Genomic DNA, 11901 nt, shown 5'->3' with positions numbered 1-11901 from the left:
GGGGCGGCGGGAGGGGTAGTGTCGGGTGCTGTGAGCATCTCACTGCATCCTCCGCAAACCGCCGAGTCGGGCCATCCCTTGGTCCTCAGGCCTGGAACCTCCTCAGCCACTAGGGTAGGAAGGGGATGGTAACACAACAGAGTGTCAGACAGAGGGAAGGGCAAACCTCGCCGGGCCCTGGAGGCTCCTCCTCAGTGGGAGCACAACATCCTGGGGACCCCGGCCCTGCCTCCTCCCACCCTGGGCCCCTACTTGTTCCTCAGGACCCCAGAGCTCCTTCTGGTCCATGAAAGTCTCATGTGTTGAACCTCACCAGGATGGTGAGACTGAGGTGTGTTCCTCCCCATTATACAGACGAAGATACTTAGGTTCAGAGTGGCCACTTCCAAGCCCCAAGCCTCTGCTACAGCTTGTTTGACTCTCCCGAGTGCCTCCCAACATTCTGGGGATACTGAGAATTTACCCCAAAGCCTCCGCTCCCCCAGACACCTACGCTGGTTGCCAAGGCAAGGCTTCAGTCTCCCTCTTTTGCCTGCTCCTGCTCACACGTCCTCCGTGGCTCCCCAGTGCCCTCAGGACAAAGTCCAAGCCTTACAACAGGGCATTCAGGGCTCCACCCCTCTGCCCCTCCCAGGCATCCCCATCAGGGACTCCTACTATGCCAAAGACCCAACAATTTCAAGAACCATCACACTGCTTCCGCACCCCCAGTCCCGCTGCCTTTGCACAAGTGGAGTTGTCTTGCTATCCAGGATGCCCTCCCCCTCCTGGGCCTGGCAGAGGTTCCTGTGAGGGGTCAGGGGTTGGCTTAGAGGCTGTTTCCTGCTGGGGGAGGAGGGGGCTGTGGCCAAGTCCCGCTTCCGCTGGTCCTCTCCCTTCCTTCCCCGGCTCTTCCCTGGGGCCCAAGCGGCCTCACGTTCCTTGGTTGGCTCTCGTCCCTGGCCCTGGCCCCAGACTCCATCCTCAACCAGCATTTACCCAGCTCTGGTCCCTGCTGCCAGCCTGTAAGGCTCCATCTTTCAGAGATGGAGGCATCGAAGCCCCCATCATTGCTTGAACTAGTGCAACCGCCTCTGTCCTGGTCCCCAGCTCCTTGTCCCCCAGTCTGTTCCCCAACAGTGACCAGAGGAACCTGTGGATGCTTGAACTGGGTCATGCACATGCCCCATCTGCTCAGGTCCTCACAGCAGCCACAGACAGGGCTTGATCAGCTCCCATCACTTCCCTGCCCTTACCTCCTCCTCCCGTTCCCCTCAATCACTCCACTCCAGCCACACTGGCCTCCTCCTCTCAAACACACATGGCACGGTCCCACCTTGGGGCCTTTGCCCTGGCTGTGTCCTCTGTCTGGCGCACCCTTCCCGGGATCCCTCCATGGCTCCTCCCTCATCTCCTTTGGGTCTCTGCTTCAATATCACCATCTCGGTGTAGCCTGCCCTGTCTCTGGTAGAAAGTTCCAAACTTCTTACGCTTCCTGCCCCTTTCTCTGTCTCGCCCATCACCAAAGGGCCCTTGAGTGACCCGTTCATCTGATTTATCATCCATCTCCCCACTAGACTGTGAGCCCCTTGAGGGCAGCAGTTTCTGTGCCTTGTTCCCAGCACCTAGTACCATGCCCAGTTCCCAGGAGCTGCTCAATAAATACGGCTCGAATGGACAAACGAATCATGAGAGTCGTAACAGGAACTTGAACAACATTAACCACGTGCCCGGCTCAGAGCCAGGCCTGGACTCCCATCTTAAGCCCATATGGCCAGGCGCGGTGGCTCACACCTGTAATCCCAGCACTTTGGGAGGCCGAGGCGGACGGATCATTTGAGGCTAGGAATTCGAAACCAACCTGGCCAATGTGGTGAAACCCCATCTCTACTAAAAATACAAAAGTTAGCCGGGCATGGTGGTGCATGCCTGTAATCCCAGCTACTTGGGAGGCTGAAGCATGAGAATCGCTTGAACCTGGGAGGTGGAGGTTGCAGTGAGCCAAGATCACACCACCACACTGCGGCCTGGACAAGAGAGCAAGACTCTCTCAAAAAATAAAAAAGATTGAAAAAAAAAAAGGCCGGGCGCGGTGGTGGTACATACCTGTAATGATAGCACTTTGGGAAACTGAGGCGGGCGGATCACCTGAGGTCAGGAGTTTGAGACCAGCCTGGCCAACATGAAGAAACCCTGTCTTTACTAAAAATACAAAAATTAACCAGGTGTGGTGGCTCATGCCTGTAATCTCAGCTACTTGGGAGGCTGAAGTAGGAGAATCACTTGAACCTGGGAGGCAGAAGTTGCAGTGAGCCGAGATTGCACCATTGCACTCCAGCCTGGAACACAGAGCAAGACTCTGTCTCCAAAAAAAAAAAAATAAATAAATAAAAATAAAATAAAATAAAAATAAAATCTTGGCCAGGTGTGGTGGTCCACACCCATAATCCCGGCACTTTAGGAGGCTGAGGCAGGCAGATCACCTGAGATCAGGAGTTCAAGACCAGCCTAGTAAACATGGCGAAACCCCATCTCTACTAAAAATACAAAAAAATTAGCCAGGCGTGGTGGCGGGCACCTATAATCCCAGCTACTTAGGAGACTAAGGCAGGAGAATCGCTTGAACCTGGGAGGTGGAGGTCGTGGTGAGCTGAGATCACACCACCATACTCCAGTCTGGGTGGCAGAGTGAGATTCCATCTCAAAATAATAATAATAATAATAATAATAATAATAATAATAATAAATAATGCAATCTTTTTTTAAAAAAGCTCTTCCCATTGCAATTTTTGCCATATTCAGCCACATTGCTCCTGGACCAAGATTTACTTAATATTTGCCCTTTAAAAAACGTTTTAGAGGCAGGGTCTTCTTCTGTCACCCAGGTTGGAGTGCAGTGGTATGACCATAGCTCACTGCAGCCTTGACCTCCTCGGCTAAAGCAATCCTCCTGCCTCAGCCTCCCAAGTAGCTGGGACTACAGGTGCCTGCCATCATGCCTGGTTAATTTTTTTTTTTTGAGACAGAATCTCGCTCTGTAGCCCAGACCGGAGTGCAGTGGTGTGATCTCAGCTCACTGCAACCTCCACCTCCCAGGTCCTGGTTCAAGCAATTCTCCTGCCTCAGCCTCCCCAGTAGCTGGGATTGAGGCACGATCCACCATGCCCAGCTAATTTTTTGTATTTTTAGTAGAGACAGTTTCACCATATTGGCCATGCTAGTCTTGAACTCCTGACCTCATGATCCACCTGCCTTAGCCTCCCAAAGTTCTGGGATTACAGGTGTGAGCCAACATACTCAGCCATTATTGTCTTTATATTGTGTTTAAAGAAACTTACATGGATTTCCAAAGACACTCAGTCTCTACTTCTTTTGTTTTGTTTTGGTTTTTTTGTTTTTGCTCTGCCTCATGTGATCTTCAGGAAGGGACAGTCTCATCAAGTAAAGGAAAGCTGGCGCACATACCACCAACAGAAAATGACTTTAAAATTTTCCATAGGCTGGGCACCATGGCTCATGCCTGTAATCCCAACACTTTGGGAGGCCAAGGCAGGCGGATTGCCTGAGGTCAGGAGTTCGAGACCAGCCTGGTTAATGTGGTGAAACCCTGTCTCTACTAAAAAATACAAAAAATAACGGGGCATGCTGGCGCATGCCTGTAATCCCAGCTACTCGGGAGGCTGAGGCACGAGAATCGCTTGAACCCAGGAGACACAGGTTGCAGTGATCAGAGATTGCGCCACTGCACTCTAGCTTGGTGATAAAGCGAGACTCCATCTCAAAAGAAAAATAAAGATTTTTTTTCCATAAGAGCAAGACCTCGTGCTGAATCCTAGCTGAAGCGGGGCCCTGCGTCGGCCATCGATTTGGGAACATGGGAGACACGCAAGTGTCTGGAAGCCGTTAGAACAAGTAAATACCAGCTGAGGCTTTTGTCTATTTTATTTTTTTAAACTAAACACTATACTATATTGATGAGGATTTTATTTTTTCTCTCTTAGAGACGAGGACTTGCTATGTTGCCCAGGCTGGCCTTGAACTCCTAGACTCAAGCGATTCGCCCTCCTCAGCCTCCCAAAGTGCTAGGATTACAGGCATGAGCCACTGCGTCCCGCTAAAATGAGATTTATCAAGGCTTAGAAGGAATAAGAGTGGGCCAGGTGCGGTGGCTCACGCCTGTAATCCCAACACTTTGGGAGCCCAAGGTGGGTGGATCACCTGAGGTCGGGAGTTTGAGACCAACCTGACCAACATGGAGAAACCCTGTCTTTACTAAAAATACAAAATTAGCCGGGCATGGTGGCGCATGCCTGTAATCCCAGCTGCTTGAAAGGCTGAGGCAGGAGAATTGCTTGAACCCGGGAAGTGGAGGTTGCGGTGAGCCGAGATCGGGCCATTGCACTCCAGCCTTGGCAACAAGAGCGAAACTCTGTCTCAAAACAAAAAACAAACAAAACAAGAAAGAATAAGAGTGGAGGCCGGAGGGGTGGCTTATACCTGTAATCCCAGCACTTTGGGAGGCGGAGGAGGACAGATTGCTTGAGGCCAGGAGTTTGAGACCAGCCTGGCCAACATGGTGAAGCCCCACAATTTTACAAATTTTGTAAAAAAATATACAAAATTTGGTGTGATGTGTATACTCCTGTAATCCCAGCTACTCAGGAGGCTGAGGCAGGAGAATTGCTTGAACCCAGGAGACGGAGGCTGCAGTGAGCTGTGACTGCGCCACTGCACTTCAGCCTAGGGGACAGAGTGAGACTCCATCNAGGCAGGAGAATTGCTTGAACCCGGGAAGTGGAGGTTGCGGTGAGCCGAGATCGGGCCATTGCACTCCAGCCTTGGCAACAAGAGCGAAACTCTGTCTCAAAAACAAAAAACAAACAAAACAAGAAAGAATAAGAGTGGAGGCCGGAGGGGGTGGCTTATACCTGTAATCCCAGCACTTTGGGAGGCGGAGGAGGACAGATTGCTTGAGGCCAGGAGTTTGAGACCAGCCTGGCCAACATGGTGAAGCCCCACAATTTTTACAAATTTTGTAAAAAAATATACAAAAATTTGGTGTGATGTGTATACTCCTGTAATCCCAGCTACTCAGGAGGCTGAGGCAGGAGAATTGCTTGAACCCAGGAGACGGAGGCTGCAGTGAGCTGTGACTGCGCCACTGCACTTCAGCCTAGGGGACAGAGTGAGACTCCATCTCAAAAAAAAAAAAAAAAAAAAAAAAACAAAAGGCTGGGCGCAGTGGCTCACACCTGTAATCCCAGCACTTTGGGAGGCCGAGGCGGGCGGATCACAAGGTCAGGAGATCGAGACTATCCTGGCGAACACGGTGAAACCCCGTCTCTACTAAAATACAAAAAATTAGCCAGGCGTGGTGGCGGGCGCCTGTAGTCCCAACTACTCGGGAGGCTGAGGCAGGAGAATGGCGTGAACCCGGGAGGTGGAGCTTGCAGTGAGCCGAGATTGTGCCACCGCACTCCAGCCTGGGCTACAGAGCGAGACTCCGTTTCAAAAAAAAAAAGGAGTGGAAAAGGAAAAATCAACTCTCCTGATGCATGAGGAGGCTGATTTAATGCTGAGTCTTGTCCCAGCACCTCATTAGGTGCATCTAAAATTCTAGTGACTCAGCTACTTGGGAGGCAGAGGCAGGAAGATCACTTGAGGCCAGGCATTCAAGTCCAGCCTGGGCAACATAGCAAAACCCCTGTCTCTACAAAAAAATAACAATTTAGCTGGGCAAGGTGGAGTGTACCTATAGGCTCAACCACTGTGGAGGCTGAGGCAGAAGGATTGTTTGAGCCCAGGAGTTCGAGGCTGCAGTGAGCTATGATCATGCCACTGCATTCCAGCCTGGTGACAGAACAAGACCCTGTCTCAAAAAAAGAAATAATGATTAAAAAAAATAAAATTCCAGTGACTCTCCCCAAGTTGCCCAGCGAACCCAGAGCAGACAGCCCCAGCCCACTTGCCCCCAGCGTCTCTCAGGGGAAGGCGAGTCAAGGGCAGAAGCCAGCAGGCCAGAGGCCCTTCCTGCAACCGTGAGGAGAGAAGGAGGTGAGATCCAGGCTTAAGCACACATTGTTTTCTCAGCAGATGGACGTCATTTTGGGGTAAACAATGTCAAGAGCTTCCCCGGTTCTCAGCCGAGGCCCTGACAGTCCTGGGCTGGGAGCCCAGGCCTGGCCCTGATTCTCCACTGTGTGACCCCGGGCTGCTCACTTCCCTGGGGCCTCAGTTTCCTCCTCTGAGAAGTGGGGATAATAATAGAACCTCCTTCCTTGCCATGAGGGCTTTGGGCCAAGATGGAGAGAGGAAAATTGTGTTTGCTTGGAGTGGGGAATCTCCTCCTCACCTTTTTGTCTCCCTCCCTGTGGGCTGCTCAGGGCTGAGAACTGAGCCATCTAGAGCAAAGGGGTTGAGAGACAGCTTGGCAAGGGAGTGAGCTCCCTGTTGGAGAGGGTATGCAAGAAGGAAAAACAAAAAACGAAAAAAGAAGAGGTGGAAATGGAGCTGGACATGCTGCATCCTGGGGAGTTGGCGGCAAAGCTTTCGGAAATCTACTTGGCCAGAAATCTTGTATTATCCCTCTGAGGCTGCAATAGACCCAGATTGACAATAGCCCTGTGGCAAAATGGTCATAGGCACAGTGTTTGGGGTCACAGGGATCTGACTTAAAGTCCTGGTGCCTTCCTGAGCCTCGGGTCCTAAACTGCAAATGGCAGTGCCGGCCCTGACTCTGTCAGTGGTGCAGCAGGACCCCAGAGAGAGCACAGGCAGTTCTTGGGGCGGTGGCCTGAGTCACCATCCCTGTGACGCACAGGCCGCCCTCTGAGAAGTGACTGACTCTGGGAGGAGGCCGGGGGCACAGGCATCAAGCCATGACCTTAGCGTGTGCCAGGAGCCCTTGTTGCTTCCTACAGAGGCCCCTAGCCCCTTGCTCTGGCCATTTTTGGATGGCACCTTGCAATTAGCAAAGCATTTCCAGGCCCTTGACTTCAGAGACTTTTTTTTTTTTTTTCCAAGACAGGGTCTCACTCTGTCTCCCAGGCTGGAGTGAAGGGATGTGATCTTTGCTTTCTGCAGCCTCTACCTCCTGGGCTCAGGTGATCCTCCCACCTCAGCCTCCTGAGTAGCTCAGACTACAGGTGCACACCACCACACCTGGGTAATTTTTGTATTTTTTGTACAGAGGAGGTTTTACTATGTTGCCCAGACTGGTCTTGAACTCCTGGACTCAAGCTATCTTCTCACCTCAGCCTCCCAAAGTGCTGGGATTACAGGTGTGAGCCACAGTGCCTAGTTGAGACTCTTTTTTCCTTTTTTGAGACAGAGTCTCTCTTTGTCACCCAGGCTGGAGTGCAGTGGTGTGATCTCCGCTCACTGCAACCTCCACCTCCCAGGTTCAAGCCGTCCTCCTGCCTCAGCCTCCGGAGTAGGTGGGATTACAGGTGCCCACCACCACACGTGGCTAATTTTGTATTTTCTTTGTTTTTTTTTTTTTTGGTAGAGACAGGGTTTCACCATGTTGGCCAAGCTGGTTTTGAACTCCAGAGCTCAGGTGATCCACCCACTTCGGCCTCTCAAAGTGCTGGGATTACAGGCGTGAGCCACTGTAACTGGATTTTTTTTTTTTTTTGAGATGGAGTCTCACTCTGTTGCCAGGCTGGAGTGCAATGGCGCGATCTTGGCTCACTGCAATCTCCGCCTCCCGGGTTCAAGTGATTCTCCTCCCTCAGTCTCCCGAGTAGCTGGGACTACAAGCGCCTGCCACCATGCCCAGCTACTTTTTGTATTTTTAGTAGAGACGGGGTTTCACCGTGTTGGCCAGATGCTCTTGATCTCTTGACCTTGTGATCCGCCCGCCTCGGCCTGGGATTACAGGCATGAGCCACTGCACCTGGCCTCTTTTTTCTTTTTTTTTTCTTTTCTTTTTTTTTCTGAGACAGAGTCTCACTCTGTTGTCCAGGCTGGAGTGCAGTGGCATGGTCTCGGCTCATTGCAACCTCCGCCTCCCAGGTTCAAGTGATTCTCGTGCCTCAGCCTCCTGAGTAGCTGAGATTCCAGGCATGAGCCACCATGCCCAGCTGAAACTCATTTTCTAGAAATTAAAGGTCAGGAATCACTCCTGGATGCCACTCCCGCCTCTCTCCCTTTGCTCATTACCTTCCCTCACCCCTATCCAGCTTCCAGGCCTTTGACCTGGCTGTTCCTGCTGCCTGGAACACTGTTCCCCCTGCTTTCCCTAAGGCCAGCTCTGCATGCTCCAGCTCCTCCTCACCAAGGCTCTCTTGCCTGTTTGGGGTCCGATGGCCTGGGTTTGTGTCCCAGTTGTGCTGTGCTCCCTGGGGTACAATGCATGCCCTCTCTGTGCCTCACTCTCCTCATCTGGAAAGTGGGTAGAATAGTGGTTTGCCCTACTATTGTTGTTTAGTTGTGAAGATTACATGAGTTAATCTTGCAAAGTACTTAGAACTGCGTGGAGCTCACAGTAGGTACCTAATAATTGTAGGCTCCTTAGTAGTCCCATCATGACACTGTCTCACCCACTACTCAGGGAGTTTCATGAGGTCAGTACTGGGTGTGTCTTGGATACTGCTGTGTCCCTCACACCCAACCATACATGTATACAGCAGGTGCTCAATTAAGGAAGAAGCAAGTGTGAGATCAGCCTCCCTCCACCCTCAGTCCTCGTCCTAGCTTTGCCCACAGCCCTAAGACTGAACAACTGCAGCCTGCCCAGTGCCTTACCTTGATGGGGCTACAGGAATGCCTGCAGGGGGCCTCTGGGACTCCAGGATCTTCCTCTTGAACTCCTCCAGGCTAGCTGGGTCTGTGGAGGGAGGGAGAGGCGAGGCTTGGCCTACAGCTTCAGTAGCCCCTGCCCCTGGGCTAGGGATGGGCTGGCAGCCCAGGGGAGTTGGAGAGTTGGGCTGGGGTGGGGTTCAAGGTGGAAAGGGGCCCCTCCCCTACTTGGCTCTGTCTTTTGTCACTCACCGATGGTCTGGGGGTTGGGGACAGGGCCCATGGGCCGTGGCACTGGTATAATCGGCTGCGACTGTGAAAGAAAGATGGAGGGAGGTTGGTAGAAGCCAGGGCTTCCCAGACAGACTTCTGCCTCTTTTTTTTTGAGATGGAGTTTCATTCTTTTTGCCCAGGCTGGAGTGCAGTGGCGTGATCTTGGCTCACTGCAAACTCCGCCTCCCAGGTTCAAGCGATTCTTCTGCCTAAGCCTCCCAGGTAGCTGGGACTACAGGCATGCGCCACCATGCCTGGCTAATTTTTTGTATTTTTAATAGAGGTGGGGTTTCACTATGTTGGCCAGGCTGGTCTCGAACTCCTGACCTCAGGTGATCCGCCTGCCTCGGCCTCCCAATGTGCTGGGATTACAGGCATGAACCACTGCGCCCGGCCGGGTTCTGCCGTTTCATGCCCTTCAAGACCAGTGTCTCTAAAGTCCTTCCAGGGCAGCGTAACAGACCCCATGCAGAAAGACACACATGGTCATGAACATGGAATCACCTGCACCAACCGCAAGACTTCAGATGGCTTAAGGACTTGTGGGACTGCTCACCTCAGCAGTCCCGAGGCCCCATGCTGCAGAGCTGGCCTACCCCTATCTCCATCAGAGCCTCAGGGTGACTCCAGTTCCAACCCATGACCCCATCGGAGTCTACTCACCCACCACAGCCCCCTTCAGGCTGAAGTCAGCCTACCCTGTAGACCAACTGGACCCCGATCCTAAATGCCACCCCTGGAATATCCCTGAGCCAATCCCCCAAAACCTGAAATCCAAGGCCAATTCTGAACTCAATCACCTAAAATCTGATCCCAACATGAAAAGTCAATCTCACTTAGAATCAAGCCCCAACCTAAACCCAATCCTAATTATAAACTGGATCTGACCATATCTTCAGATCTCATTCTGACTCCAACCATTCTCTTGACCCAACCACTATGAAAATATCCATTTCCGGCAGGGTGTGCTGGCTCATGCCCGTCATCCCAGCACTTTGGGAAGCCGAGGAGGGCGGATCCCCTGAGGTCAGGAGTTCGAGACCAGCCCGGCCAACATGGCGAAACCCCATCTCTACTAAAAATACAAAAAAAAAAAATCAACCAGGCGTGGTGGCAGGCACCTGCAATCACAGCTACTCGGGGAGGCTGAGGCAGGAGAATCACTTGAACCTGGGAGGTGGAGGTGGCAGTGAGCTGAGATTGCACCACTGCACTCCAGCCTGGGCGACAGAGCGAAACTCTCTCAAAAAAGGAGAGAAAATATCCATTTCCCCAGCCCCAGCCCTGGCTTCCACCATGCCCTCCTACAAACACTTGTGCAATGTCATGCTCAACATCCACTCAACCCCAGACCCCAGCCTCTACCCAGCTCCCATCCTAAATCCACACTCAGTTCCAATCCCAACCCAAACTTCACCCTAATCCTACGGCCCTATCGAGCCCCTGATATTAACCGGAAACCGTCCTAAACTGGTCAGTTACCCCAAATCCACCTCAACCCAGTTCCACCCCGAGATTGGCATCAACCCCAGATTTTACTCTCAACCCAGCCCTGATCGTCACTCAACCCCAATGTCTCCCCAGCCATAACCCAGGGTCACCCAATCCTTCAACTCAACTCCAAGCCCACTCAGCCTTCCACCAGTCACCCTAAACCAACCTGAGCTCAACTCCTAACCCATTGTCAATACCAATCCCTATGTCAATGCCAGTGAAATCTGAAATTCACCCTTGGCCTCAACCTCTAAGCATCTCTAGATGCACCAGTCACCTCCAACTACCAGAGCCTCCAATCTGGCTTCAGTGCTTCAACTCAGTCCCACAGCAAATGAGATCCTAGATCATTCTTCACCCAACCTCACCCCCTACAAGCATCCCTGACTCAATTTGAAAGCTTTAATCACCATCCAAATTCCAAATTCAATCCCATTCTAAAATCAACGAAATCCTAAGTGAAATCCTAACCTTAACTCAAATCAACTCTAGACACAGCAGTGACTAAAAACTCATCTCAGCCCAACTTAAACACAAGTTCAATCTTCACATCAACTCTTCCTCTAGGCATCCTCACCCCAGTATCACTCCCAATGCTAAACCAACTCCCCTGGTTCCTCAACTCAACTCAAATACAGGATTTTAACTCTGACCCTAACCCCAATCCCAATCCCAACAGTAGAATAACCCACCATCTCCCTACACTCAAACCCAGCCTCAATTCTTTCACTTTTCTTTTTTAGGATTTGGAGCAGATTTTATTTTATTTTAGATTTAGTGGGGATGTGTACAGGTTTGTTACATTGAGTATATTGCATGATGCAGAGGTTTGGGTTTCTTTTTTTTTTGAGATGGAGTCTTGCTGTGTCACACAGGCTAGAGTGTAGTGGTGCGATCTGGGCTCACTGCAACCTCTGCCTCCTGGGTTCAAGTGATTCTCATGCCTCAGCCTTCCAAGTAGCTGGGATTACAGGCGTCTGCCACCAAGCTTAGCTAAGTTTTGTATTATTAGTAGAGACAGGGTTTCACCATGTTGGCCAGGCTGGTCTCAAACTCCTGACCTCAGGTCATCCACCCACCTTGGCCTCCCAAACTGCTGGGATTACAGGTGTGGGACACTGCGCCCGGTCATAGAAGTCTGAGTTTCCAATGGTCTCATTGAACAAGCAATGAACTCAGTACCCAAAATGTAGGTTTTTAACCCTTTCCCCCTCCCTCCCTCCCTTTCCCATTTTGGAACGCCAGTGTCTGTTGTTCCCATCCCTGTTTGTACCCAATATTTTGCTTCTACTTATAAGTGACAGCATATGGTATTTGATTTTCTGTTTCTGCATTAATTCTCTTAGGATAATGACCTCCAGCTACATCCGTACTGCTGAAAAGGACATGATTTCCATTTTTTTTTTTTTTTTT

At 51.3% G+C, this 11901-nt stretch overlaps 1 protein-coding gene across 1 annotated transcript in view; it reads right to left on the bottom strand.

Moving 5' to 3' along the window:
- The window catches only part of PLVAP (plasmalemma vesicle associated protein), a 28033-nt gene continuing 16132 nt past the window's right edge, over nt 1–11901 (bottom strand). Inside the window, exons 4-6 of the mRNA XM_017879517.1 lie at nt 8974–9034; nt 8728–8809; nt 1–109 (exon numbers count right to left, since the gene is read on the bottom strand). Coding sequence (XP_017735006.1) covers nt 103–109; nt 8728–8809; nt 8974–9034 — 150 coding nt within the window. The 3' untranslated portion in view covers nt 1–102. The remainder of the gene's footprint in view (nt 110–8727; nt 8810–8973; nt 9035–11901) is intronic.

This window comes from Rhinopithecus bieti, unplaced genomic scaffold, assembly GCF_001698545.2.
Source record: "Rhinopithecus bieti isolate Rb0 unplaced genomic scaffold, ASM169854v2 scaffold_9899, whole genome shotgun sequence".
Lineage (NCBI taxonomy): Eukaryota > Metazoa > Chordata > Mammalia > Primates > Cercopithecidae > Rhinopithecus > Rhinopithecus bieti.
This window is presented reverse-complemented; position numbering and strand designations above follow the sequence as displayed.